The sequence below is a fragment of the Marmota flaviventris genome, chromosome 8 (assembly GCF_047511675.1).
Source record: "Marmota flaviventris isolate mMarFla1 chromosome 8, mMarFla1.hap1, whole genome shotgun sequence".
Taxonomy (NCBI): domain Eukaryota; kingdom Metazoa; phylum Chordata; class Mammalia; order Rodentia; family Sciuridae; genus Marmota; species Marmota flaviventris.
The window spans coordinates 40,526,895-40,540,036 of record NC_092505.1 but is presented as its reverse complement, the minus strand read 5'-3'; the positions used below and the strand labels follow the sequence as shown (position 1 = coordinate 40,540,036).

The window sequence follows — 13,142 nt, the reverse complement described above, 5'->3', positions numbered from 1 at the left end:
CTGGGTGATAACTGGAATTTACGTTTTTCTCTTTTTTGTTGCATTTTCTAAATTTTATCTGGAGAATATGTGTTTTATTGTAAGGGAGAAAAGCGATTTTTTTAAGACAAAGTACACGTGCCCAGCCAAACCCCCTGCTTGGGAGTTGCAGTAGTCCATGGTACCCTGAGCTCTCAGATGGGTCTGGTCTTTCCAGCCCTGCTGACTGGCGCAGCACTCCTCTGCAGGCAAAGTTATCTAAGTTCCTCTTGCTGTGGTTCGGCTCACTTCTACTTCTTAGCTCTGTGGCCTTGGAAAGCATGTGCCTTCTGCCCACTGGTAGTGTGTCAGCACACTCATGCAGCTTTCCCACGTTCACTCGGAGAGTCACTGGCCTTAGACTGTTTCTCCTACTTACCTTTATAACCTCTCTTTGAGAAAATAACCTTAACCTAAGATGTCTTTCTAAAGCTTAGCACAACCCTCTTTATGCTCTCCTCTCCTATGCTTTTCCTGGGCCATTCAGGTAGATATTTCTCCCTAATATATTTAATGTGGCACTTTTATTTTTTATTTTTTTGGTGGTACTGGGGAGAACCCAGGGTCTTGTACATGCTAGGCAAGCACTCTACCGACTGAGCTACATGTCCAGCCCCACTTTGTGTTGTTGTTGTTGTTGTTTTGGAGGAAACTAACATTAGAAAATTCCATGTCCTCCTATGCAGAAGGCCTAGAATAACCTGGCCCCCTGAAGTTTCCATGTCATTCTCTCAGAAACAGGAAGTATGTAATTATTTACCCTGCATTCTGTGATTCACTCAAGCTTTGATTCCATCCATGATCAGGCTTGTATGGTACTTTTTTAAAAAATATTTTTGTAGTTGTATATGGATACAATATCTTCATTTATTTATTTTTATATGGTGCTGAGGATCGAACCCAGTGCCTCACGCATGCAAGGCAAGTGACTACCACTGAGCTCTAACCCTAGCCCTTGCATGGTACTTTATCTGCTCACAGGTATCAAGAGCTACTGGATGACAACCAGGCTCCTTTCTTCTTGTTCACATGTGCAATGAGGTGGCTGGCTGTGCGACTAGACCTCATCAGCATTGCCCTGATCACCACCACTGGGTTGATGATAGTTCTCATGCACGGGCAGATTCCCCCAGCCTATGCGGGTCTTGCCATCTCTTATGCTGTCCAGGTCAGTATCTGGGTTGGGGGCATCAGCTTTGCAACTTCCTATGTTGGCACTGAAGAGACATGATTGGGGTGGGGATGGGGCCACACCCTAAGCCATTGTTTTACCACTAGACCCTCAGAGCATCTCCTGGTCTGGCCTGACAATAATAATCTGGACTTGGCTGGGACGTGTCAGAATGGGAGAGAGGGATAGAATTTATGAATAAAAGGATTTAACTACTTGCGCCCAGGTGTTCATTTTATTACTCCTTGTACTCTTGTGTACATTTGACATTTTTCCATACTGTAAAGAAAAAGTAAATAAGTAGCCAAAGGAACTCCAGAAAAATATGTCTTCATAGATACCCAAAGATGTCCGTCCAGACTCACTAGATGATTGGTTGGGGAAGAGAGCGTGCTATATCCACTGTGCTCAGAATCCCCAGTCTGTGATGCACAAGAGCTCTGTGTTCACTTTTTTCTCAGCCTTTTATCTTTTATCTTACTTCCCTGGGAGCTTTCTTACTAATGGCTCACAGGTTACAATTTCTGTTTGTTGTGACTACCACAAACAGTCTTAGATACAAGTCAGATACAGAAATCTTGTAGCTGCATGTGTGTTATCAGAAACATAAAGTTGACTAGAAGGCCTCAGGGTACAAGAACATAGTGCCAGCAGGACCCCAGTGCCACCTGCATTCACTGAGCAGCACAGTTGATGAGGGATGGTAGGCATGCTCTTAAATGTGAGAGAATAACAGGTCCCTGAACCAGCTGCTACCTGTGCTCAGGTAGTTCTTACAACTGAGTCACGGTCCTCTGGATAAAAGAAGTTCTCTCACATTACCAGGCACATATCTATAACAAATTCTCTGTTGGATTTTTGTTTTCCATTATCAGTTAACGGGACTGTTCCAGTTTACGGTCAGACTGGCATCCGAGACAGAAGCACGATTCACCTCAGTGGAAAGGATCAATCACTACATTAAGGTCAGACTGCTGCAGGCCTTTTGCTGTGGTCTGACCCCTCCCTTATTTCCACAGATGGTGTGCAAGCAGGAGATTTGTTTTCTCTGCTTCACCAGCATGCTTGGAATAGAGAATAAACTACCTTAAGAGCTTCTAAATGTATTGATAAATCATGTCCAGCAGAGAGCTTAGGTTCATTGGCTAATTCCCAAAATGTTCAGAATCTTCTTATTTCAGTTTAACAGACTGATGTAACATTTTCTTTGTACTGTTTGAAACCATGTATCATTGACATTTCTGGTCTAGTCCAGTCATTCTTGGCCAGGGATGGCCATCAGTATCCTCTGTTGAACTTTTGGCAAAGACTAACATGGGCCTCATCTGGAGATTCTGATGTCATGAGTCTGGAGTGGGACACAGGTTTCTGTGGTTTTAAAAGCTCTATAGATCATTCTAAACCACATTCACAGTTTAAGAAACAAGTAAATTTAGGCAACACTGAGAGTATCTAGTCTTTCCACCTTCCCCTAAGACCCCCTTCAATCTTGCCCTGAGGTGACATCTTGCTGATGCCCCAGTTGGAACTCTAAAAAGCAATTTTCTGTGGAAGGAAGCAGAGTCATGAGTAGTTAGGATTCTCAAATTTAACTCATTTCTCAAGAGTCACCTGATTTATGAATTTCCCTGAGACTATACCAGTATTTGTGTTATTGTTGACAGGAAAGAATACACTCTGAATTCCAAATAATTAAACTTAAAAACATAGTTTCAAAAAACCACCCTTGCAGTTGAGATCTGAGGGTTTGTAAACTGCACTTCCTATGGGAGATGATGTGCCTCCTCACTGATTTGTTTTGACAGTGAATTTCACTTGTTATCAGGTATTTCTTAAATTTCCAAATGAATATTCTCATAAAGAGAGCCAGACAACTCTCTAATGTATCTGGCGACAGCTGTTCTTTATGTTTTGAGCTTGCTGCTTTGCCCTGTGTTGTGGTCCATAGAGGACACATGTAGGCACATGTGGATATGGAGGGCTGAGTTAATATTGCTGGTAGGGACAGTCTCATGCTGGAGAGGACAAGATGATGGTCAGTAGTGGTGCACACTGGACCCATTTCTGATGACTGCTTTCCCACTGCCAGTCCCTAACCTGAATACCTCTCCCAACAGTCTTTCCAACTTGGAATTTTAGGCTTCCATTTCCACTGCCCCTGACCACTAGTCTTTGGCCCTGATTTCCTTATAAGGCTATGAGCCCCATATGAAATTGCCTGAAGAGTTTTGCCAGGTCATTGTGAAGTGTGGCTGTTGGTGACCAAATTACCCAGCTACACTTAAAGCTGGCATGGATTCCCAAGGTCATCTAACCTAGTCCCCACAATTTGCAGATGAGAACTCAAGACCTGGAAAGGAAAAGTAGCATGTCTAAGTCACACAGCTGTTAGTGGCAAAATTAGATTTGGAATCTGTCTCCTGGATTCACCAAGAGGTGTCAAAATATCAGAATCTGATCAGATATTCAGAAAATGTTGGTTTCCTTACTTTGGGATTAACTTAGGCTAGTGGTGTTCAAATGGTAGGATTCTATTTCAAGTGGGATCGTTTCAAAGAATTCTGATAAAACTGTTGTTGAAGAGGGGTGAAAGACTTTGTGACCCCCCCAGTTAGGTTCTCCCTTAGCCCCCAAAGGCAGTATTGTGGAGAATTCCTTAAGAGAGAACGCAGTTTGAAAACCAAGGCCATCTCCTGGCTGCTGCATGGTGGCCATTAGCACAGTAGCCAGGTCCTCTCTGCCTAGTTTAGTGTTGGTGAGCATTTACTGTCAAGGCGTTCTTTTGTAGCAGGGGGTCAGGGTGGTGGCTGCCTGTGTATGGCTGCTGTTGTTGTTCTGTTTTTATGTCTCTGTGACAAAGCTGCTCTCCAAATATCTGCAATCAGTCTGAACTGGCTACTTCTGTCTCCCTAGACTCTCTCCTTGGAAGCCCCTGCCAGAATAAAAAACAAAGCTCCTCCCCCTGACTGGCCCCAGGAGGGAGAAGTGACCTTTGAAAATGCAGAGATGAGGTACCGAGAAAATCTCCCCCTAGTCCTAAAGAAAGTGTCCTTCACCATCAAACCCAAGGAGAAGATTGGCATCGTGGGGCGGACAGGATCAGGTAAGGATCAAAAAGTCCTCTCCAGAGAAACATTTAAACATTTAAAGAAACATTTAATCATTTAAAGAACCTAGTTTTCAGTCATCATTTAATAACTTATTGAATATCGCTTTGATCACTGAAAACCGGATCCCTGTTGGATAAGCGATTAATTTCTCAGGCCTCCAAATCCAGCTTTCTAGGTTGGTTCTTTCTTTTTTCTTCATTTTATTGTTTTATGACATTTTGGGCTTTCTCCAATTGTCAAAGTCTATCTTCTCAGAACAGAACGCTGTGAACATGTAGCAAAGTACAAAAGCACCTGAGACTCACATACCCAGAGATAATACTGGTGACATCTTGGTGAATATCTTGGTTTTTTCCCCTACTAACACATATGTTTACAAGAAAATGAGGTCATTTTATACCATTTTATGAACTTCTTTTAAAACTATCACTATTTTCCCATGCTCCTTAATGATCACTCTGTAACGTAATGCACAGTTCTTTTTTATGGTGTACTATAATGTATATTTAACTAATCCCCAATCAATAGGGAATTGAGCCTATTGTCAATTTTTCAGCTGTGAATAGCACTGCAGTGCACAACCCTATTTTTATGAAGTCAGAGCATGTGAAGAATTTTAAGGACTGTGTGATATATTACTTGTATAGCCTCATATTTGTTGGAAGCTTGAACAACTCTAAATAAAGAATCTGTGTTCCTTGAAGACAGAAATTATTTTCTTGATCTGACGTCAATTGTGAAGAAATAGAGAAGCGGGCTTCATTTTAAATGTTTGACTTCACTCTATTCTTAGAAACGTGTTAGTACCTACCCTGTAGATTTCTAGGGTCATTTCCTTCCTTAGTGACATTTTCAAGAATGAGTCTTATCTTCTTTTACTAATGTGTCTGTCCTTGTATAAGAGGTTTCTTTGGTTCAATTATCATTAGTTTCTGGGTTCCATGCTTTCTTGGCATCAAAATCATTTGAGCACTTTTTCTTGCCATGAGAAAATAAAAAAATAAAAAGAGACCTTTTGTCTTTTCTGGCCAATTTACTTTAAAGAGCCTTCTTAGGAAAGAAAAAGGCATTACCTACTTTCTGTTGGAGGGAATTATTTCATGTCAAAACAAGACACTGCCTCCAGGTGTTTCAGACTAAAAAGAGAATCCTCAGCCAAGGACATGTCTGTCCCAAAGCTCTTGTTTGTCCTCCCATAATGTCTCCTCTGCTGTATTGACCCCAGGGGTACATGGCTCTCCTCAAAACTGACTCATGTCCTTCCCTGTGATTTCCCTTTAATACAGTAAGATAAACAAAAAATACTCAATAGGACGTCACTGAAAAGTAGGCAATGACAAAGAATAAACAAGAAAAATAGTAGTAAATAGTCTTGAGTTACTGTTTCAACTCCAATCCTAACATGTCTTCTTCCAAGGCCCAGAGGTGTGGCTCTGCCATGGTCACAGTCAGGGACACCACTGTAGGGGTTTGTTTCCCCTCCAGTCCAGATAGTCCAAATCCAGCACCTTTTGTTTAAGGAGGACAACTTGGCCATTTGTATGAGCCCTGTTCCCTCCTTCTTACATCTTAAAGCACTACCTCAGCCTGAGTGAGGTCTCCCTCCCCTTCTCATATCTGGGAAAGGGGCCAATAACCAAGTCCCCTGGTTCTGAATAGAGTCATTCATTTCTAGGAAGGGAACTGTCATGCTGTGTGGACCAGGTTTCCCAGCTGGTTTCTGGTAGTGCCTGTGAGGATTGTTGCTTTAGGAAGCATTAGGATGCTTGTTGTTCCTATTAGGTCATTGACAGGATTCTGCTCAGGAGACAAATCCCAACTGTAGGGATGTGGCTGCAGACATGGGGGTAAGGTAGGTGCTTTGTACCCTTGGTGACCACTGCAGAAACAGAGTCCTAGTGAGTCATTGAGGTTCTCATGAGGGGTCTTAGGAGGCAGGAGAAGGTTGTGAGGGTCAGGAAATGGGCCAAGGAAAAGTAGAGCCTGGGTTGAAACACCCTAGCTCTAGATCTAAACTACAGTTGAATTACAGAAAGCTTTGTGGGATTTTTTGGGGTGGTTGTTTTTTTGTTTTGTTTTGTTTTCATTTTTGGCATCATTTGGAGAGACTTTTCCATGGTTATTTGACTTAGTAATTTCAGTTCTAAGAATGTAACCCAAGGAAATTGACACATGGGAAAGTTTGAGCACTGAGATCTGTGCCACAACATTATTATAAAAAGTTTACATAAACTAACTGTCCAGCCTCAGAGAATACTAGATTAATTCATCATTGTGAATATGTTGGAACCACTCAAATTTTATCTGGTAAAGGTTGGGTGAGGGCTTGTTACACAAGAGTCAGTGAATGAAACAGGGATAATATTGTATCTCTGGGATGATCTCAACTCCAAGGAAGAAACTTAAAGGAACTGTGTCAGTTGCAAGTTTATGGGAAGTGGACATTGTCTTCCTATATTGCATAGCTTTTCAAATGCAGATCAATTAAAAATTTCTGCCAGTCTTTAGAATACTGACCTCATTATTTCATCCACAGACCTGCTTCTCTGCCACAGTTCCCTGTTTCAGGAGAGTCATCCACAGCCACACCTTTGCTCAAGCCAAAGCCTCCTTGCCTGGTGCATTTACCCCAGAACTTCTTCCTCTCCCCACTGCTCTGGCAGTGAGAAGCCTTGTCTTAGTTTCTTTCTCAGCCACAGTAAGGGGATGGAGAGAGGCAGGACCTCTTGTCCTCTGGTTTGCCCCCAGCCACTTGCTGTAGGACTGTGTTCCCCTCACTCTGCAGTCCACCCTTTGTGCCTGTTCCTGAGGGAGAACAGGCCTGTTTCCACTTGACTCTCATGAACCGGAACCCATCTTTCTCGTGCCTCAGGCTGCAGCTGTGGATTTAAATGACTGCCTTGTAGCTCGGGAGCATTAAATGCTTTCTTCTGTTCCCACTGTTATTTATTCATTATCTCAGTCAATCAGTCAAAAGAATGATTGACTAGGAAGAGAAAAAGATGATTTTGCCCTGGGGATAAACCAGTTTTGTCTTCCCAGAAGTTGCTAATAGAGCTACTTTTCTGCGTCTCTTCGATCACCAGGGAAGTCCTCTCTAGGGATGGCCCTTTTCCGTCTGGTGGAGTTATCTGGAGGCTGCATCAAGATTGATGGAGTGAGAATCAGTGATATTGGCCTTGCTGACCTCCGAAGCAAACTCTCCATCATTCCTCAAGAACCAGTGCTGTTCAGTGGCACTGTCAGGTGAGGACCTGGGCACCTGCATGCTTCCTGCCTCACTTAGAGGCTGGGTGGATATGTACACTGTGCCAGAGCTGGCACCTGGGACAAGATCCCGTGACCTCAGTCTAGTGCTTTCCCCTCCATGCTGTTCGTTCGTTCTTTCTTTCTTTCTTTCTTTCTTTCTTTCTTTCTTTCTTTCTTTCTTTCTTTCTTTCTTTCTTTCTCTCTTTCTTCATTTTTCTGTTACTAGAGATTGAACCCAGGAGCACTTAACCACTGAGCCATATCCCCAGCCCTTTTTATGTTTTGTTTTTGAGACAGGGTCTCACTAAGTTGCTTCAGGCTTAAGTTGCTAAGGCTGGCTTTGAATTTACGATGCTCCTGCCTCAGACTCTTATGCTACCTGGATTACAGGCATGCACCACCATGCTCAGCATATACTGTATACTTTCTGTTGCAGAGACAAGAGGCAACTCTGCTGCATGAACCACTTTAACGAAGTAGGGCAGGGAGGCCTTGCAATGGATGAGAGAGATTTGGGCCAGAGTTCTTCCCCATGAATAGATAAATTACCAATCCTAAACCTGTTTCCTCACTCCTAAAATAGGGATACTTTTGTTGTTGTAAATCGAATAAATTCATACAAACAATACAAGCCCAGAGCCTGGTCAATGACAGACAAGTCAATAAATGGTGGCTGCTACCATCAGTCTCAATACCATTGCCCTGCATCTGCCTCTCAGTCCAAAGTTACAACCCTAAGGATAGCTTTCAGGCATTATTACCCCTCAGATTTTTTTTTCATTTTCTAGTGTCTCCTTGCTCTGGACCCTTTCCTTCCCTTTTATTTATTTATTTTTATGCCAAAAATGGAACTCAGGGCCTCACACAGGCTAAACAGGCACTCCGCAACTGAGCTGCACCTTCAACCCACTTCCCCCATCTTTGGTACTTACTCTGGAATGATGTTTCTTTCTGAAATCTACCAGAATGCCAAAGATAAAGTTCCTCTTCTTAAAATAGTAATTTTATTAAGTTTATTAAAATAGTAATCAAGAAGAAAGTCATCTTTCCTTTTTGTTATCCTAACCTTTATCCTTCAGTTTCTGTCTCCTATGTGTGTGTCTAATAATTTGTGTCCATTTCAATTCAAACTGTCTCTTTTTGGAAATAAAAACAGTTTTGACGATATAGTTGCCCTAGATTGGACTTCTTTAAAATCATTCTGAAAGTAATTTTGCCATTCCTCTTTAATTTTTAGCAGCTTAAAAAAATTAGATACCAACTTAATTTTCAATAACAATAGTCAGTGTTCAGACTTGTCTTTAAAGCTAAGTGATTCCCTTCTTTAGAAATGGCATTTGAACTAATTTTTTTTTTAAGAAGGCTTGGTAGATACTTTGATTTGCTTAGACCACTGTACTAAAATACTGTAGGCTAGTACAATTTATTGTTCATAGTTCTAAGAACTCCAAGACTGCATCTGGTAAGGGCCCTCTTCCTGTCTTATTATATCCTCATGTGGCCTTTGCTTGGTGTATACATGCAGACAGAGCAGAGCAAGAAAGTTTTTGTGTTCCTTCCTCTTCTTAGAAGGGCACTAATCCTATCACAAGGACCCCATCTTCATGACCTCATCTAAACCTACTTACCTCCAGAAGACCCCATCTCCAAATACTGTCACATTGTTAGATAAGTTGGGGGGTATACAAACATCCAGTTTATATCAGTCAATAAACTGAACTTATGCCCATTTTCATGTAGAGTCAACACTCTGGGAGTGTTTATTTTAGCATTTCTCTCATTGAACTTGGACAGTGTGTTCTGGATCCTTTGATGATAATGAGTCATTCCCTTTGGATATTGAGGTAACAAGGTCATTTAAGCAATGTCAGAAGAGAATTAGAAATCATTGAAAGGTCAGGTTTAAACTTAAGACATTAGAACGTGTTGCCGAGTCTTCTGTTCCCATAAATCTTTCTATTTTTGGATACCATAGGAACACTTTGGAGGGAAAAATGGCCTTTTATTATTTGGCCCTAGACAAAAGCACTGTATTTTTTTTTATTGTTGTTTTTTCATCATCATTTGCAAGAGAATTAAGAAAGCATGCAAAACTTCAGACTGAACTTGAAAATGTTGCTACCAAAAAGCCTTAATTTTCTTTTTTCTTTTCTTTCTTCCTTTTTTTTTTTTTTTTTTTTTTGGTGCTAGAGATTGAACCCAAGGGTGCTTAAACATACTTAGCCCTTTTTAAATTTTTTTTTTTTTATTTTGAGATAGGTTCTTGATTAGTTGCTTAGGGCCTCCCTAAGTTGCTGAGGCTGGCCTTGAACTTGAGATCCTCCTGCTTTAGCTTCCCAAGTCGCTGGCACAAACCTGTGCCACCACATCCAACTAAAAAACCTTAACTTTAATAGCACTTTGTTTGGATTTGTGAATTGGGGGCTTCGAGAGTTTATGATTTAAAATTGACCATGGTGTGTACAACTCTGTTCGTGGAATGTGTGGGGGCGTTGTGTGCAACTTTAGGGGAATTGGGACCATTTGGTATCATATCCAGAGAGATGTTTGCAGCCTTGTAGACAAACTGGGGAGGTGGTGTTATTGCACTCACAGTGCTATTTGGGCAGGCAGCTCTGCAAACTCAGAAAATTTTGTAAACTTAATTTCTGCTGCTCTAGTTTTGGCTGGTTCAGTCAGTAGATAACTAAAAAGGTCGAATTTGAGAGCATCTATTCTCCTCCTTTTATCTACCCCTCATGCCCCCCTGGTTTCTTATAGATTCCCAAAGAATTTTCAGTTTGTCACATTCGTTTGCTTTTCTTAGTAGGAAGCCTGAAATGAGCTTCCCAAGCAAGGGCAGACTAGATCAGCTATTTCCTCATCTGCCTCCTAGAGGCTTTGAATCTGGAAATCTCATTTCCACCACCATTAACCAATATTGAGGGCAGGTGCATCTTGAGATACCAGCAAGCAATTAAAGCTTGAAAGGAGCTCTTAGAGGGAAAGCAAAATGAAAAACAAGATCAAGCAAACTCAGAAAGTCCTGAGGTCTAAATTCCTGAATTGGTCTGCATATGTATATAATCAAAATCATAGACCAGATGATTTGCAGCCACACCCCTCCTTAGATTTAACCAGAATCTCAGTCCATCCCCCATATCTGCATCCCAGTCCTCCCTCATGCTGGGCTTGGGTTCTCAGGCCTACGTTTCTGCTGCTGTTCCCTTCCTTGCCTTTTGCCCTGATATTTGTCTCCACGAGAAGAGGCCCCAAGTCGGGGCCTTAAGTGCTTTTCTAGCCTCACCCTCCCATGGCCTGGGCAGTGCTCTGCTTTCCTCCCCCTTTCCCAGAGGTCCCTGTGCCCAGCTCTGGCCTCTGCACTTTCACCCCAGCTAGTGTGCTTTCTGTCCTTTGGGCTGTTTGCTGCCTGGCTGGGCTGGTGGTTATTGCTCTGAAGTGAGACTGATTGTCCCCAGCTGTCACTCTAGTCTGTCCTGAGTCTTGTTCCCTTATAGTGATGGTGGCCTCCTCCTCTGGACAGTTCTACTCAGCATCCATCCATTCATTAGCAAGGTAGCTATGTTCTCATTTTTCCTATCCAGGTGCCTTCTGACCCATTTGATCTGTTCATTAAATTTTCTTAATCTAAGAAATATCTGTAGGTTTCAGCTCACAATCACAGCAAAAACAACTGGAACCATAACTGGCTCATTCCATTTTGGCTCATCCTGGGTGAGCATCTGGTACAGGAGCATCTGGGGCTTGAAATGGCTTAGAAGTTGCTCCAGATTGGCTAAAGCACAGTCTTACAATCTCAGGGCTTTTAGTTGTCTCTGAATTCTTCTCTGGCTTTAAGGAAGTTCCTTTTCCTCTTTTTGATAGTCTTGTTGAATTTGGGAACCCCTCTCCCCACTCCAAAAAAACAAACAAATAAACAACAACAACAAAAAAAAACTTGTAGTCTCTATATCAGAAAGTAACAGTCCACTAGATAGTATCTAACATTTGTTGAAAAGTCATTCTATACTGGGCACTGCTGCTGTAACAGTAACACAGCAAGAGTGATAGTGGCAGCTAAGCTTAGTGAGGACTCGGGATGAATTAGTTGTGCTAATTCATCAAATACTCAAAACTCCATGAGATAGGTACTATTATTATTCCTGTTTTATAGAGAGAAGAAATGAAACCCAGAGAAGTTAAGTAATTTACCTAAAGACAACTGAAAGTGGCAGAGCTAGAATTTGAACCTAGGCCAGCTGGCTGCCGTGTCTCACTGATGCCTCCTGAAGGATGTTTTGTGACACTGCTCATAATTACAACTTTGAGGGAGAGTCCATCCCGCTAAAAAACAGAGGCAAGCTTACCTCCCCAGGGGTCTTGACCTTCAGTGACCTTTTACCAGCATCTTCAAAGTCTCCTGGTCTACCTCTCCCACCTTGAGAAAAATTTCCACACAGCCTGCTGCTTTCTTTAGTCTTTATCATTTACTCTGCGTTCACTTCTTTCATCACCTAATTTTACCCTTAACAACCAACAGCCAGGATCAGCCCATGTTTCTGAATAACTGTTTTGAGCTTTCCTGAAGAGGTATGTGAGTTCCGGCACCTCCTGCTGAGGACCAAGTCTTCTCAGGAGCCCCCACCCCAGATGGTAGGACAGGGTGTTTAGTACCAGGTCTTCCACTGGATCTTTTACGTGGTCTCACACCCTGGGAGGTGTTCTTGTTCTTCATTTAACAGTGGCCAGTAGGCAGCTTAGAAGATGCTTAAAATGTAGAAAACCAAAGATGGAAATGCACTTTTGGCAACATCAGGACCCCAGGAGTTCAGATTATTAAAAATAAGCACCCTCGTGTTTAGGGTTCTTTTTTTTTTCTCCTGTCCATCTGCCCATCTGAATACTTCTGATGCACTGTATGCATAACTTTGCTTTCCTTGCTGTCTGTGGGTCAGACCAGGACCATCTGGCTTCTCTAAATGAGGGGGTGTTTTTTCTATTCCTGATTAGCTCCCTGATGAGAATGGTCTGGTCTGCCTTAATGTGCATATAGACCACCCACTGGTGCACGTAAGTATTCCTTATGTGGAACCTATGGATTAGTCCTCCGAGGTTCCTTCAGCTGCTGCGATGGGCCCAGGGTTTGGGGGTCAAGCCTGTCAATGTGTCTGCCAAGCTTTCACCCATTGAAAATCTGGTAGGCAGGCTGCTTAGTGAGCAGGCAGCTGTCCTCCTGTGTGCTATTTGTCTGATAAGAAGTATTTGATGAATTTAGTAGGTATGCTTCCTTCCTAGAATTTTATAACAAAGTTCAGTCAGCCGTTTGTATCCACAGGTTCCCCATCCATGAATTCAACCAACCTCAGATTGAAAATGCCCCCCCACCATTGTATCTATACTGAATTGTATACTTTTTTCTTGTCATTATTCCTTGAACAATATAATATGAAACTATTTATATGACATTTACATTGCATTAGGTATTATAAGTAGTCTAGAGATGATTTAAAGTATATGGGAGGATGTGTGCAGGTTATATGGAAATTCTGTGCCATTTTACATAAGGTGCTTGAGCATCCATGGATTCTGGTGTCATTGAGGGTCCTGAAGCTGAT

The 13,142-nt window shown here is 42.1% G+C and overlaps 1 protein-coding gene across 2 annotated transcripts in view; it reads left to right on the top strand.

Annotated features, from left to right (window-relative positions):
• Positions 1-13,142, top strand: part of Abcc5 (ATP binding cassette subfamily C member 5) — a 79,872-nt gene that overhangs the window by 57,912 nt on the left and 8,818 nt on the right. For both annotated transcript variants that reach the window (XM_071615148.1, XM_027951509.2), the window contains exons 23-26: positions 1,000-1,186; positions 2,065-2,154; positions 4,103-4,292; positions 7,386-7,545. In XM_071615148.1, coding sequence (XP_071471249.1) covers positions 1,000-1,186; positions 2,065-2,154; positions 4,103-4,292; positions 7,386-7,545 — 627 coding nt within the window. The remainder of the gene's footprint in view (positions 1-999; positions 1,187-2,064; positions 2,155-4,102; positions 4,293-7,385; positions 7,546-13,142) is intronic.